The sequence below is a fragment of the Solenopsis invicta genome, chromosome 4 (genome assembly GCF_016802725.1).
Source record: "Solenopsis invicta isolate M01_SB chromosome 4, UNIL_Sinv_3.0, whole genome shotgun sequence".
Taxonomy (NCBI): Eukaryota; Metazoa; Arthropoda; class Insecta; order Hymenoptera; family Formicidae; genus Solenopsis; species Solenopsis invicta.
In genome coordinates, this window is record NC_052667.1 from 18,376,829 (window position 1) to 18,390,499 (window position 13,671).

At 31.5% G+C, this 13,671-nt stretch overlaps 2 protein-coding genes across 2 annotated transcripts; one reads left to right on the forward strand and one right to left on the reverse strand.

Moving 5' to 3' along the window:
* Positions 1-9,478: 9,478 nt before the first annotated feature.
* Positions 9,479-11,054, reverse strand: LOC105207381 (vesicle transport through interaction with t-SNAREs homolog 1B). The gene is made up of 3 exons (XM_011176813.3): positions 10,913-11,054; positions 10,445-10,818; positions 9,479-10,354 (listed from the first exon to the last, which is right to left on the reverse strand). The coding sequence occupies exon 3, from the start codon at positions 10,242-10,244 to the stop codon at positions 9,900-9,902; it is 345 nt and encodes a 114-aa protein (XP_011175115.1). The 5' UTR covers positions 10,245-10,354; positions 10,445-10,818; positions 10,913-11,054; the 3' UTR covers positions 9,479-9,899.
* Positions 10,833-13,452, forward strand: LOC105207380 (alpha-1,3/1,6-mannosyltransferase ALG2). The gene is made up of 2 exons (XM_011176812.3): positions 10,833-11,207; positions 11,961-13,452. Exons 1-2 carry the CDS (start codon positions 10,962-10,964, stop codon positions 12,930-12,932), a joined length of 1,218 nt encoding a protein of 405 aa, XP_011175114.1. The 5' UTR covers positions 10,833-10,961; the 3' UTR covers positions 12,933-13,452.
* Positions 13,453-13,671: the final 219 nt, after the last annotated feature.

The following is a 13,671-nucleotide window of genomic DNA, read 5'->3' on the forward strand; positions in this document are numbered from 1 at the left end:
AGATGTAAAAAGATATATTCTTTGGGTACTTCATATTAAACGAAAAAATTGGACACCAACTAAATTTTATACATTATGTGAGGTAAAAAGCAAATCTTCATAGATTAATAAATATTCTTAATAAATACAGAAACAACTGAAACAAAATACAGAAACAAAATTAATATTAATAAACACGTCCGAACATGTAGACGGCCCATGACATGACTACTACACGTGGTTACACGAATTGACACGAAGTATGTATGTACAGTGCGTTGCATTGATACCTGGGGCAGAGAGGAACCTGAGAGCGGTCATGCTTCGATTTTAGGTGCGACTTTATTTTGAGAGGGCCTCTGTGATTCACGAAAAATGGACCTTGAACTACGTAGCCAAGGTCCATTTTCCACGTCGGTAATGTCCACGTTTTCGTGGTTCTCAGCAGCGTTATGTCGATATTACGGTTCTCCTCCGTGCTATGTGCAGGAGTGAGAGATGCGTTAGTTAGATAAAGACGGACAATCGGTCTCTGTCCGTCGTCTGTTTAGACCATCGGTTCGAGAGAGAAAGCATCATGGTGGCAAACACGGAGCGAGCGGCGATGTTATCTCTACGGATACCTTCCTCTCCACTCCCCTCTCGCCCATCTCGTTTTCCGCGCTACGTTTTGGCCGTAAAATTCAGAGAGAGGATTTCGGACGATTTCTGGACAGGGACGTAGAGAGGTCAGAAAGCGCCCACTTTTTATACATGTCTTATATTTTGTTATAATGGCATATGCGTACAATTCTTACACAAAATAATTGTAATCATAATGAATCAAACAAGTTTATACATTATATATTATATATATATATATATATATATATTTTTTTTCCATTTAAAAAAACTTATACATTTTCCTTTAGGTATCCATTGCTTTAAAAATTCTTTTTCTGTGAATTGCTGTCTATTTAAAATAAAACTATGTAAAAATGTTTACATCTAGAAACGTAAGAATATCACGAATAATTTCACTTTGAACAAATTATTCATAAGTCTTACATTTGGACATATGTAAAAATATTTAATTTTATTTATATGATATACGCAGTAATTTTTTGGAAATGTTTTTTTAAGGCAAATGATAACAAATATATATAAACCCGTGTGATTTTTACAATTATTTTATGTAAAGTTGCACATTTTGATTTGAAAAAAAAAATTCATTGACTTCGTCGTCCAAGTGATGACGTATTTTGTCAATCTTTCCGTACGACGACAGGTGAAAAATCATCAGCTTTGATCACCGCGTGGTCTCTCCTTGTCAGTACCCGCAGTGTACAATATGTAATGTAATTAAAAAATTATTTTTATTATAATCATATGTATACACACGCGCGCGCGCGCGTGTGTGTGTGTGTGTGTGTGTGGGTGTGTGTGTGTGTATGTGGCCAGAATCCAGTGTCATCTCTTCATAATCACGATACAGCAAGACAGAGAGTAAACGAAAAAGGATAGACGCTAACGTGCCTGAATTGGAAGCTCTATGCTTTTTTGTTTACTTTCCGTCACGCTACCGCGGCGACGGACAAGTGCTTTGACTCGCGAGCATTATACACGTACAAGTTTGCCAGGTTTTCGGCAAGCTTTTGTGTGTATAATGTTTGCGGTTGTTCCTGTAATTTAAAAATCTGAATTGTTATACTAATCTACTTAGAAAACAATAAAAAATTTATTTTAAAAATATAATATTTATTTTATTACGTTGTACTTTACATAAAATTATAGAATAAAAGATAGGATGTAAGGTGTAGGTTGTACATAAGCGTATAGAATAAAATAGAATATAGAATACAGAATAGATATAAGTACAAATAGATATCTAAGTATAGAGCTAAAAGTGTTAGAAATAAAAATAAATAAATAAGTTCCTTTCTACATATATTTATTTTTTATTGTAACGTTTATTTTTACATAATTTTAATCTCTTTCTCTTCAAAAATGTTTCTTTTTTTCTTTTTAAAAGTAAAGTTACAATTCATCTTGAATTTGCAATTATAAATATGCATGTTTTTATTTATACTCGCTCATTATCATTAGTATACACATAGTATACACACCATTAGTATACGCACCTTGTATACAAAGTATAAAGCACATATTAACATGCAATAAAATATATATAGAAAATATTCTTTTACATTCATCTTTAAAAAAAAAATTCTTTGTGTCACACACAGCACACACACATACACACAAACACACGGCACGTGTATGATGCACAAATTGAAATTAATATAGTTACGATTTAATTGTAATAATATTCATTTAATTGTAATAATTTACATAATTCGTCATAAAACTGATATACACACATGCGAATTAAATTATGTTTGCATCATACTCGTACATGAGAATCTTAGCAGCTTAAATAGCTGAGCCCCTTCACCACGTCAAGGTGATTCTCATGAAGGGGAAAATATGGGAAGCAACATCAGCTAGAAATTAAATTTGTATTTTCTTTAAAATATAAAAATAGAGAAAAAAGACGTAAGAAGTTAGAAAGAGCGTACCCCTCTCTTGGTTTGTCAAATATAACCTATATATCTATTTTCAACGTAGAACGCATGTTTACAGAAATACGAATTTCTTTAAAATCATAAAATTCTACTTAATGTTGGAATTTTTGTTATTAAGCATGTTATAAAAATCGCAATCACAATTGAAATAATTGCATAAATCTTAGATTAGCAGATGTTATGACAGAGAAGTTTACTATGTAAACTTCTTTGAAATAACTGATATAATGATATCAGTTTTTTGTGTTTGTTTTTCTGAAATATTTTGTATATTTAATACACATGTGTATTAAAATATTTTTGTATCTTATTATTAAATACTGTGATTTGTAAAAATCACGGTATATAATATATGTATATACATAATACATAATACATATCAACATATTAACATATGTATGTACTTGCATGTATAATTTATTACCAACATAGAATGTATTTAATGTATTTCCTTTCATTCTTTTTTACTTTGCGTCTTGCATTACATCATTAGTAATAAGTAAATGTATGATTTTACAATTTCGTAGCATGATCACATTAATCTTTTATTTGTCTTGTGATAACATCTGCGAATCTAAGATTTATGCAATTATTTCAATTGTGATTGCGATCTTTATAACATGCTTAATAACAAAAATACCAACATTAAGTAGAATTTTATGATTTTAAAGAAATTCGTATTTCTGTAAACATGCGTTCTACGTTGAAAATAGATATATAGGTTATATTTGACAAACCAAGAGAGGGGTACGCTCTTTCTAACTTCTTACGTCTTTTTTCTCTATTTTTATATTTTAAAGAAAATACAAATTTAATTTCTAGCTGATGTTGCTTCCCATATTTTCCCCTTCATGAGAATCACCTTGACGTGGTGAAGGGGCTCAGCTATTTAAGCTGCTAAGATTCTCATGTACGAGTATGATGCAAACATAATTTAATTCGCATGTGTGTATATCAGTTTTATGACGAATTATGTAAATTATTACAATTAAATGAATATTATTACAATTAAATCGTAACTATATTAATTTCAATTTGTGTATCATACACGTGCCGTGTGTTTGTGTGTATGTGTGTGTGCTGTGTGTGACACAAAGAATTTTTTTTTTAAAGATGAATGTAAAAGAATATTTTCTATATATATTTTATTGCATGTTAATATGTGCTTTATACTTTGTATACAAGGTGCGTATACTAATGGTGTGTATACTATGTGTATACTAATGATAATGAGCGAGTATAAATAAAAACATGCATATTTATAATTGCAAATTCAAGATGAATTGTAACTTTACTTTTAAAAAGAAAAAAAGAAACATTTTTGAAGAGAAAGAGATTAAAATTATGTAAAAATAAACGTTACAATAAAAAATAAATATATGTAGAAAGGAACTTATTTATTTATTTTTATTTCTAACACTTTTAGCTCTATACTTAGATATCTATTTGTACTTATATCTATTCTGTATTCTATATTCTATTTTATTCTATACGCTTATGTACAACCTACACCTTACATCCTATCTTTTATTCTATAATTTTATGTAAAGTACAACGTAATAAAATAAATATTATATTTTTAAAATAAATTTTTTATTGTTTTCTAAGTAGATTAGTATAACAATTCAGATTTTTAAATTACAGGAACAACCGCAAACATTATACACACAAAAGCTTGCCGAAAACCTGGCAAACTTGTACGTGTATAATGCTCGCGAGTCAAAGCACTTGTCCGTCGCCGCGGTAGCGTGACGGAAAGTAAACAAAAAAGCATAGAGCTTCCAATTCAGGCACGTTAGCGTCTATCCTTTTTCGTTTACTCTCTGTCTTGCTGTATCGTGATTATGAAGAGATGACACTGGATTCTGGCCACATACACACACACACACACACACACACACACACACGCGCGCGCGCGTGTGTATACATATGATTATAATAAAAATAATTTTTTAATTACATTACATATTGTACACTGCGGGTACTGACAAGGAGAGACCACGCGGTGATCAAAGCTGATGATTTTTCACCTGTCGTCGTACGGAAAGATTGACAAAATACGTCATCACTTGGACGACGAAGTCAATGAATTTTTTTTTTTCAAATCAAAATGTGCAACTTTACATAAAATAATTGTAAAAATCACACGGGTTTATATATATTTGTTATCATTTGCCTTAAAAAAACATTTCCAAAAAATTACTGCGTATATCATATAAATAAAATTAAATATTTTTACATATGTCCAAATGTAAGACTTATGAATAATTTGTTCAAAGTGAAATTATTCGTGATATTCTTACGTTTCTAGATGTAAACATTTTTACATAGTTTTATTTTAAATAGACAGCAATTCACAGAAAAAGAATTTTTAAAGCAATGGATACCTAAAGGAAAATGTATAAGTTTTTTTAAATGGAAAAAAAAATATATATATATATATATATATATATAATGTATAAACTTGTTTGATTCATTATGATTACAATTATTTTGTGTAAGAATTGTACGCATATGCCATTATAACAAAATATAAGACATGTATAAAAAGTGGGCGCTTTCTGACCTCTCTACGTCCCTGTCCAGAAATCGTCCGAAATCCTCTCTCTGAATTTTACGGCCAAAACGTAGCGCGGAAAACGAGATGGGCGAGAGGGGAGTGGAGAGGAAGGTATCCGTAGAGATAACATCGCCGCTCGCTCCGTGTTTGCCACCATGATGCTTTCTCTCTCGAACCGATGGTCTAAACAGACGACGGACAGAGACCGATTGTCCGTCTTTATCTAACTAACGTATCTCTCACTCCTGCACATAGCACGGAGGAGAACCGTAATATCGACATAGCGCTGCTGAGAACCACGAAAACGTGGACATTACCGACGTGGAAAATGGACCTTGGCTACGTAGTTCAAGGTCCATTTTTCGTGAATCACAGAGGCCCTCTCAAAATAAAGTCGCACCTAAAATCGAAGCATGACCGCTCTCAGGTTCCTCTCTGCCTGGGGTACCGATTTTAAGGACCACGTTTCTTTCTTAGTTATTTTTACGTTCATGACCAAATGCTGCTGTCAACGATCACCGCAGCATTCAGTCATGAACATAAAAATAATCAAGAAAGAAACGTGGTCCCTAAAATTAGAGTCCTATATAAAGAGAGAAGCGACATCAAACCCCCACTACAACCTTCAGTATCCAATTGAGTCCTCCACCGCCATTTTGGGACCGCTCAACGTCATCAAACACCATTCGTATCATTCTGCAAACAGCTGTGGTCACAATATGGCTGCTCGCTTAGCCAATTAAGTATCTATCAGATTACCAATCAGAGCTTTGGACATCAATGTCGCTTCTCTCTTTATATAGGACTCTACCTAAAATCGGTACCCCAGGCATCAATGCAACGCACTGTACACCCAAGGACTTTGATTCTGTCCATGGGGAAATTTTTCAAACTGAAAAGTCGCTATCTTTCTACATACTTACAGTTCATGATTAACGTAACAACCAATAAGCTCTAGTTGTTTCATTAATCATGAACTGCGAGTATGTAGAAAGTGGTGACTTCTCAGTTTGGAAAATTTCCCCATGGACAGAATCAGTCCTTGGGTGTACAGTTGTGTTCATTATAGTTGCGACACTTTTTCTTAGATGCGTTTCTGAACGCTCAACTATAACGAGAGCTGAGGACATGATTGGTTCTTACTTGTGGATCCAGCCAATTACGTTCGCAGCTCGATGAGCAAGGCTACATTCCAAAAACCATCAAAGAAAAAGTGTCGCAACTATAATGAACACGACTGTACACCCATAGAATTTGATTCTGTCCACGGGGAAATTTTCCAAACTAAGAAGTCACCACTTTCTACATACTCGCAGTTTATGATTAAAGTAACGACTAGAGCTTATTGGTCATTACGTTAATCATAAATTGTGAGTATGTAGAAAGATAGCGACTTCTTAGATTGGAAAATTTCCCCATGGAAAGAATCAAATTCTATGGGTGTACGATATAACCAACCTAAAAATGAGAAATCAGTATAACCAACGTAATTTGGTTGTATATGGCGACGGTGTTGCCTAACCAGTTATATCGGAACACAGCCTGAATAAGATACAGAAAACAAATAGCCAATCCGTAATTATTCCGTTTGTTTTCTGTTCCTGAACTCTCTAAATAAGTGTACACTTAAAATGAAATAGATAGATGTTTCAAAGTTAGCGAAAGCAAGAAGGAACGTTCTAGTGCAGTCTAGTGCAGGAACAGAAAACAAGCCTATTGATTCAAATGGATTACGGATAGAAAACAGTTTCAAAAAATCCAAAAACTTGGTTCAATTTTGTTCTATTTAATAATCCTAAACATTTTTTAATTGTTTCTCGTTTGTTGGGAAATAATATTAAAAACTGAAAATACGAGTTGCTTTCTTTAATCTGCGACAAACTTAAAAAGATCAACTTAAAATTATACATTATTTTTAAATAATTAATCACATATTTAATTTCTTATGAATAAAAATAAAATAGAAAAATTTCTTTTACATATATAATATAATTAAATGTTAATTTTACAATTTCAAACATATAAATATTTAGAGCCGCTGTTTATATATCATTAAAAATTAATTGGCTGCGTTTATCGGAAAATACAGCTTTGCAATTGTCGTCAAATTCTTTAATATAAATGGTTACACATTCAAACAAGAAAAGTAAGAGCAAATGTTAATTGTATCAAAGAATTTTACAACGGTATCAATAGACAAAATAGATCTATGAATAAAGAAACATTAATTTACATCCCAATAAGCAGACAATATTTTTTAAATGTTTTTTATTAAAAATTTTTTTGCACTTAATTTAATTATTGTATTTTCTAGTTGCATTTTTATTTAAACAAATAATAACAGAAAAGTTATTCCAGATGCCAATCCGCATTTGTAAAAATCAGTAGAAAAACTATAATTTTATATAATTTTATATAAATAATATGGTTTAATTATACATATTTCATCTTTTCGATAATATAAATTTACTTAATCTATCAGTTATTTACACTTATTAGCATAAAGTGTTCACAAATCATTACGAAGGATCCAGTTCGCAACGATCACGGAGGTCAAGCGACGTTCACCGGAGTCGCGACTTGGATGGGTAAGTGCTTGGGAATTTTCGAGAAAAAATTCCCGATTTTTTTGCGAAAAATGTTTTTTAAAATGTTATTAAAATATTGTTTTGCTTAATTGGAATTATGTGGTGTAATAATATAATATATTTATGCGGATATTTCTTAAATATCTTAAAATAGTCCTGAAATGCGTATGTATATCCCGAGGATTGCGAATGGACATCTTTAAGACTGCCGATAGATGTCTACAGGATGTCCATAGGCAAGAATGAGGCGCTTATTTGCTAATAGCACGGGACGTCCTATGGACGTCTCGGGACTGTAACAGGTAATTTCTAGGATATCCCGCTTGTCTCGACAGGTCGTCCTTAGGACGTCCCTGTGCTATTAGGGTTGGAAACACAATGTTCTCGCATCTTACGAAAAGTTAAATATCTCGATAAAAAAAAAATCGTAGATAAGTTTTCAATCACGCATTTTAAAGAGCAAAAATAAGACTATAAATCTGTGAATTTTGTTTTTACGTTTTATTCTTAAATTACATACAATTGAAAATTAAAAATATATTTTGCAATATTTTTATTTTATTTTAAAGCGTTGCAGTTTGATGAAACACCATTGAACAAGATTTAATATAAAAATATTTTAAAGTAGACTTTGTGAGCTTTAAAATGATTTTTGGAAAAAATTAATACTATCATTTTTAACAATATCGAATTTTTATATAAAAATTCATTTTTAATAAAATGTTTTTTAACTTCAAAGCTAAAGAGTTTACGGAAAAAGAGCAAAGAAAAAAAACATTTGTTATAAAGTCCTGAATTCGTACAAATTTTTTCAAATGTTTCAAAAACTTTTTTTGACTATTAATGACTTTGTTTAATATGAAACAATAACAAAATTAATTACTAAACTGGTAAAAACTGTCGTTAAACATAAAGGAATGTATGTATATGTATCTACACATGCACATAAATATGTATTACTATATTTTGTCAAAGGTATACAGGGTGATTCGGAACGACTCATGTGTCCCTGTAAAGACGTGTTCTGGGATAAATTCTGAGACGATTTTTCCTGTACGAAAATTTTGTCCGACGCTCACTTTTTAAATAATAAGAGGATAAACTTAGCGAACCATGGGTAAACGCCACGTCAGACGGTGAGTTGCGCCGCCTTTATCTACCATGTGTACAGTCATGTTCATTATAGTTGCGACACTTTTTCTTTGATTGTTTTTGGAATGTAGCCTTGCTCATCGAGCGGCAAACGTAATTGGTTGAATCCATAAGTAAGAACCAATCATGTTCTCAGCTCTCGTTATAGTTGCGCGTTCAGAAACGCATCGAAGAAAAAGTGTCGCAACTATAATGAACACGACTGTACACGGCCCGTAATTCGCTAAGTTTATCGTCTTATTATTCAAAAAGTAAGCATCAGACAAAATTTTCGTACAAGAAAAATTGTCTCAGAATTTCCAAGAACACATCTTTACAGGGACACATGGGTCGTTCCGAATGATCCTGTATAGTTATGCATTTTTGATTAAATTTTTCAACCAAATTTAAACAATAAATTAATGATTTTATTGATACTAAAACGCTCTACATAAATACGTTTAGTTTCTTTCTATTTATCATTTATGAAAAAATGTACTTGGAGCCAAATTGGCTTTTACGATTCTTCTAGGGGGCTTGTCAAACCCAATCCTTTTAGTGTTAAGGGCTAATAATAAAACGCCATTAATCAAAATTTTACAATTTTTCTACAAAAGTATTATCAATAGCTAATAGGTAAAATAAAAACATCAAAGTTATTTTGTATTGTCAGCGTATGACATCATTTTATATTATAAATTATTATGACAACATAATACAATTTTTTAATCAAATTTGAAGATTTTAAACCACAGCATAAATTGCCAAGTTGCTATTTAAAAATGTCATATAATAAATGCACATATCAACAAGTATAAACTCAATTGCTACAATTCTGGTGATAACTTATGCTACTAGCAATATGCCAGTGACAATACACTCATTTTTTGGACTGTAAAAAATCTATTTTTAAAAAAGCTAGTTTCAAAATTCATGTATCATTAAATTTTACAGAAATTGCTTAATTATAATTCTATCAATTAATGCATATTATATTTCATGTTATTATATTTTATATTATACAATATTACTCTCCTTAAGCTTTACTTAAGCTTAACAATAATACAATAATGCTATTTATTTATGAAAGAATTTTAAATATATAATTATACCAAGAATGGCTAATTCTAGTAATATAATCAATATCAGCACAATTTTGTTTGTCAAAACCTTCAGTTGCATAACATTCAAAATTTTTCTAGTTTTATTTAATTCTTCGTCCGTCTGTGACAATCTCCGCTTTGCTCGTAAGAGACGATCTCTTTGTTCGCCCAATTCAGAAATCACTTCTGTGCCAATCTGTTCGCTCTCTGCTGCGACAGCCTGCGATCTTGCGACCGACTGTGCTGAACGTTCCAATGCTGCATTTCCATCCAACAAAATACGCCGATGTTCAGCATCCCAATTCATACCAAAATTCATTTTCTTTATATTATTTAATCAGCATACAACAATGAATGAGAAATCATTATGATCAAACGGTTGTTCCTAAATTTTACGTATTCTTCTTCATTGCGTCATAAACATCGAAACTATTGCAATAAAAAATATAACCTTAAATGTAATATATAAAAAAGGAAATACTTTCATAGAATATTTTAAAATAGAAAAAATTACCTTACCTGTGCTGAGAAATATTGATTCTTCACTTTAATAAATTATGTTTTTTATCGTTTGTTAACAATTAAAAATTATTTGATCAGAAATTGTTTATCTTTTTCCTGTTAGTTAGCATCGAACTACTTCATATCAGGCCAATTTAATCACAATTTAACTGAATTTAACCGAGAACTAATTTATCTTTTATCACTTGTTATTATTCGTATAACTCATACATGCTCGTACAACTGACAAGAAATGACTAGTTACCATAGTGGAACGTTGGAAGGTGGAGGGGATAGCATGGTGTGTTCATTTTACAGCCTTCTTTCTTTAAAATCTGCGCTCTCTGTCGTTTTTCTGCCTCTTATTCCAGAGAGCTGCCAACTGCTGCCAACTGTGAAAAGTTGAATACAATAAATATATATGTATATAAGTGGTGACCGGTACGATGTGAATACAGTTATTTGCACCGTGATAATTTTATTTACTTTCCAATAAATACATGACGATGTCCGTTTAATAGTTTATTTTTCAAGCATGATGACACGCGTCACGTTTCTGCATCCCGATCTCGGTATTGGCGGCGCGGAGAGGCTCGTCGTCGATGCGGCCCTAGCGTTGAAGAAAAACGGCCACGACGTAAACTTTGTGACAACCCATTATGACCTGGAACACTGTTTTTCGGAAACCAAAGACGGCACGATTCCCGTCACTGTTGTGGGTAATTGGCTACCTAGACACATTCTGGGCAGATTCTATGCGCTCTTCGCTTACATACGCATGGTAAGAAGTTAACAATAAAATAAAAATTATTGAGAAAAATTTGCTTCACGGAAAACCATGATTAAAACTGAATTACACATATTTTAAAAATAATAAAAGATTATGAAAAATTTATCGATTATCTCATAGTGCATTTAAAAATACAAAAAATTTGGCGGCAGTTTTCTACTTGAATAAAAAAGTTAAGAGGTAACAATATACTCTAGAGATGTAAATGTATTTAAAAAATATTTACAAAAATTTTTTTTGTTAATGTTCTTTAAGACCAGTATTCAAAACATTTTTGTAAAGATGGTAGTGTTTTTATGTCATTCTATTTTTATCATTAATTAAATGTAAAACAAGGATAGAATGAAAAGCAGTATAACATTCTATCTTATTTTCTTCTAATTTTGTAATTTGTATTTTTGTGCGTAGGATATGTTCCAAAAAGGAAAATCATAAAAATTATAGTTGTAAGAACCACAGTTTTTATGATAAATGAGCATATCTTAATAATTGTATTCAATTGTAATATCTTAACTTAAATTCACATATATTTCTTTTCCAAACATAGAGAACATTGTGATAACAACCATAGCAATTTCTTTCATAAAGCATTTTTTTTATTGCTAAGGAACTTATTTTTTTCCTTTAACTCAAGAACTGAATTATTTAGTCCCAGTCCTGTAGAATGTCTTGATTAAAAAAAAAATTATATATTGTTAGCAATAGTTATAACTAAAATAAGTTTTGTGGCATTTATTTTTCTAGATATATGCAGCCAGCTATATAATCTTCTGTGATCAACGACCAGAAGTTGTTTTCTGTGACCTAGTGTCCATCTGTATACCTATATTGAGACTGCGCATTCCATATGTGATATTTTACTGTCACTATCCAGATCAACTGCTCTCACAGCCTGGTGGCTGTATCAAACAGTTGTACCGCATACCACTGAATTACCTTGAGGAAATCACAACTGGCATGGCACATAAAGTATTTGTAAATAGCAATTACACAAACAGTGTGTTCAGAAACACATTCAAGAGACTGAAAATTAAACCAGAAATTTTGTATCCCTCCATTAACACAGACTTCTTCAATAAGACGAGAATAGTATCTCTAGAGAGGGTGCTTGACAGAAAATTACCAGATGATAGCATTATACTGTTGTCTATCAATAGGTATGAGCGTAAGAAAAAACTGTCTCTTGCGATAGAGGCTCTGGCGGAACTGGAAAATCTTTTAACAAAGGAAATATATAAAAAAGTGTACTTGATAATGGCCGGTGGATATGATAAGAGAGTCGAGGAAAACGTGGAGTATCACTTGGAATTGATAGGACTCGCCGATGAGCTGCATGTAACGGACAAAGTGATATTTCTACGTTCACCCTCCGATATAGATAAGATCTCTATACTTCATCATTGCAAAATTGTGATATACACCCCGCCGAATGAACACTTCGGAATAGTACCCTTGGAGGCGATGTTCATGGGCAAACCAGTGATCGCTCACAACTCCGGCGGTCCCACGGAATCGATAATTTCCGGAGAGACTGGTTTTCTAGTCGATTTGTTCGGCGAAGAGTTTGCTTTGAAAATAGCTTATTTAATTACAAATCCAAATCAGCTTGAGAATTTTGGTAGATCGGGTCAGTATAGATTTCTGGTGACATTCAGTTTTGCTGCTTTTAGTGCTCAATTAAATAAGGCGATAAGCGACTTAACTGATAGGCAATAAAATAATGGAAGTTGTTAAAAGATTATCATGTTATTTTTTTTATTTTTTTACATGCTATTAGATCCGGAACGCTGATTAAATATGAATGATGCTATAAAAAAATAAAAAATTTTTTAAATGTTATTTATTTATATTTCATATTAAATATATTTGATTTGAAAGAGATTTATGTTTTCTACTGGACTTTGTGGCCTAAACGTAAACTGTAGCTTGTTTAATTATATTTTATATCGAAATAAAATTTATTGTAATTTATGTTTCAAGACACATAGTCATGTCTTACAAATACACTTGGAAAAATGAACAAATTTTCAGAATAAATTCAAGCAGCAGGAAAAAGTTTATTACATCAGGATATTTGCTATGTATTGTCAGTTTCTATAATTTTTTGGATTTTTGAGTTTGAAACTTTTTCTTGTGAAATAAATTGGACATATTTAACATAAGTAAAAAATGTCGGATCTATTTGCAGTTTTTGCTTTCTATAAGACGCAAATAAAGTCCGATCGTAAAACCGAAAGTGCTGTTGGAAAGATAATTCAATCCCCTTCATTTTTGCTTCAGATCATTTTGATGTATCTCTCATCCATGTTAAACTATAATGAAAAATGTAAAAATGCTTTTTCCAGTCCAATTTAAAACCAGTGGTTTTATTTTTACTGACTTTTAGATAGAATTTTAAAAGATTTTTATGTATTTTTTTAGTATTATTGAATAAAAACAAGCAATTGGAGGCACA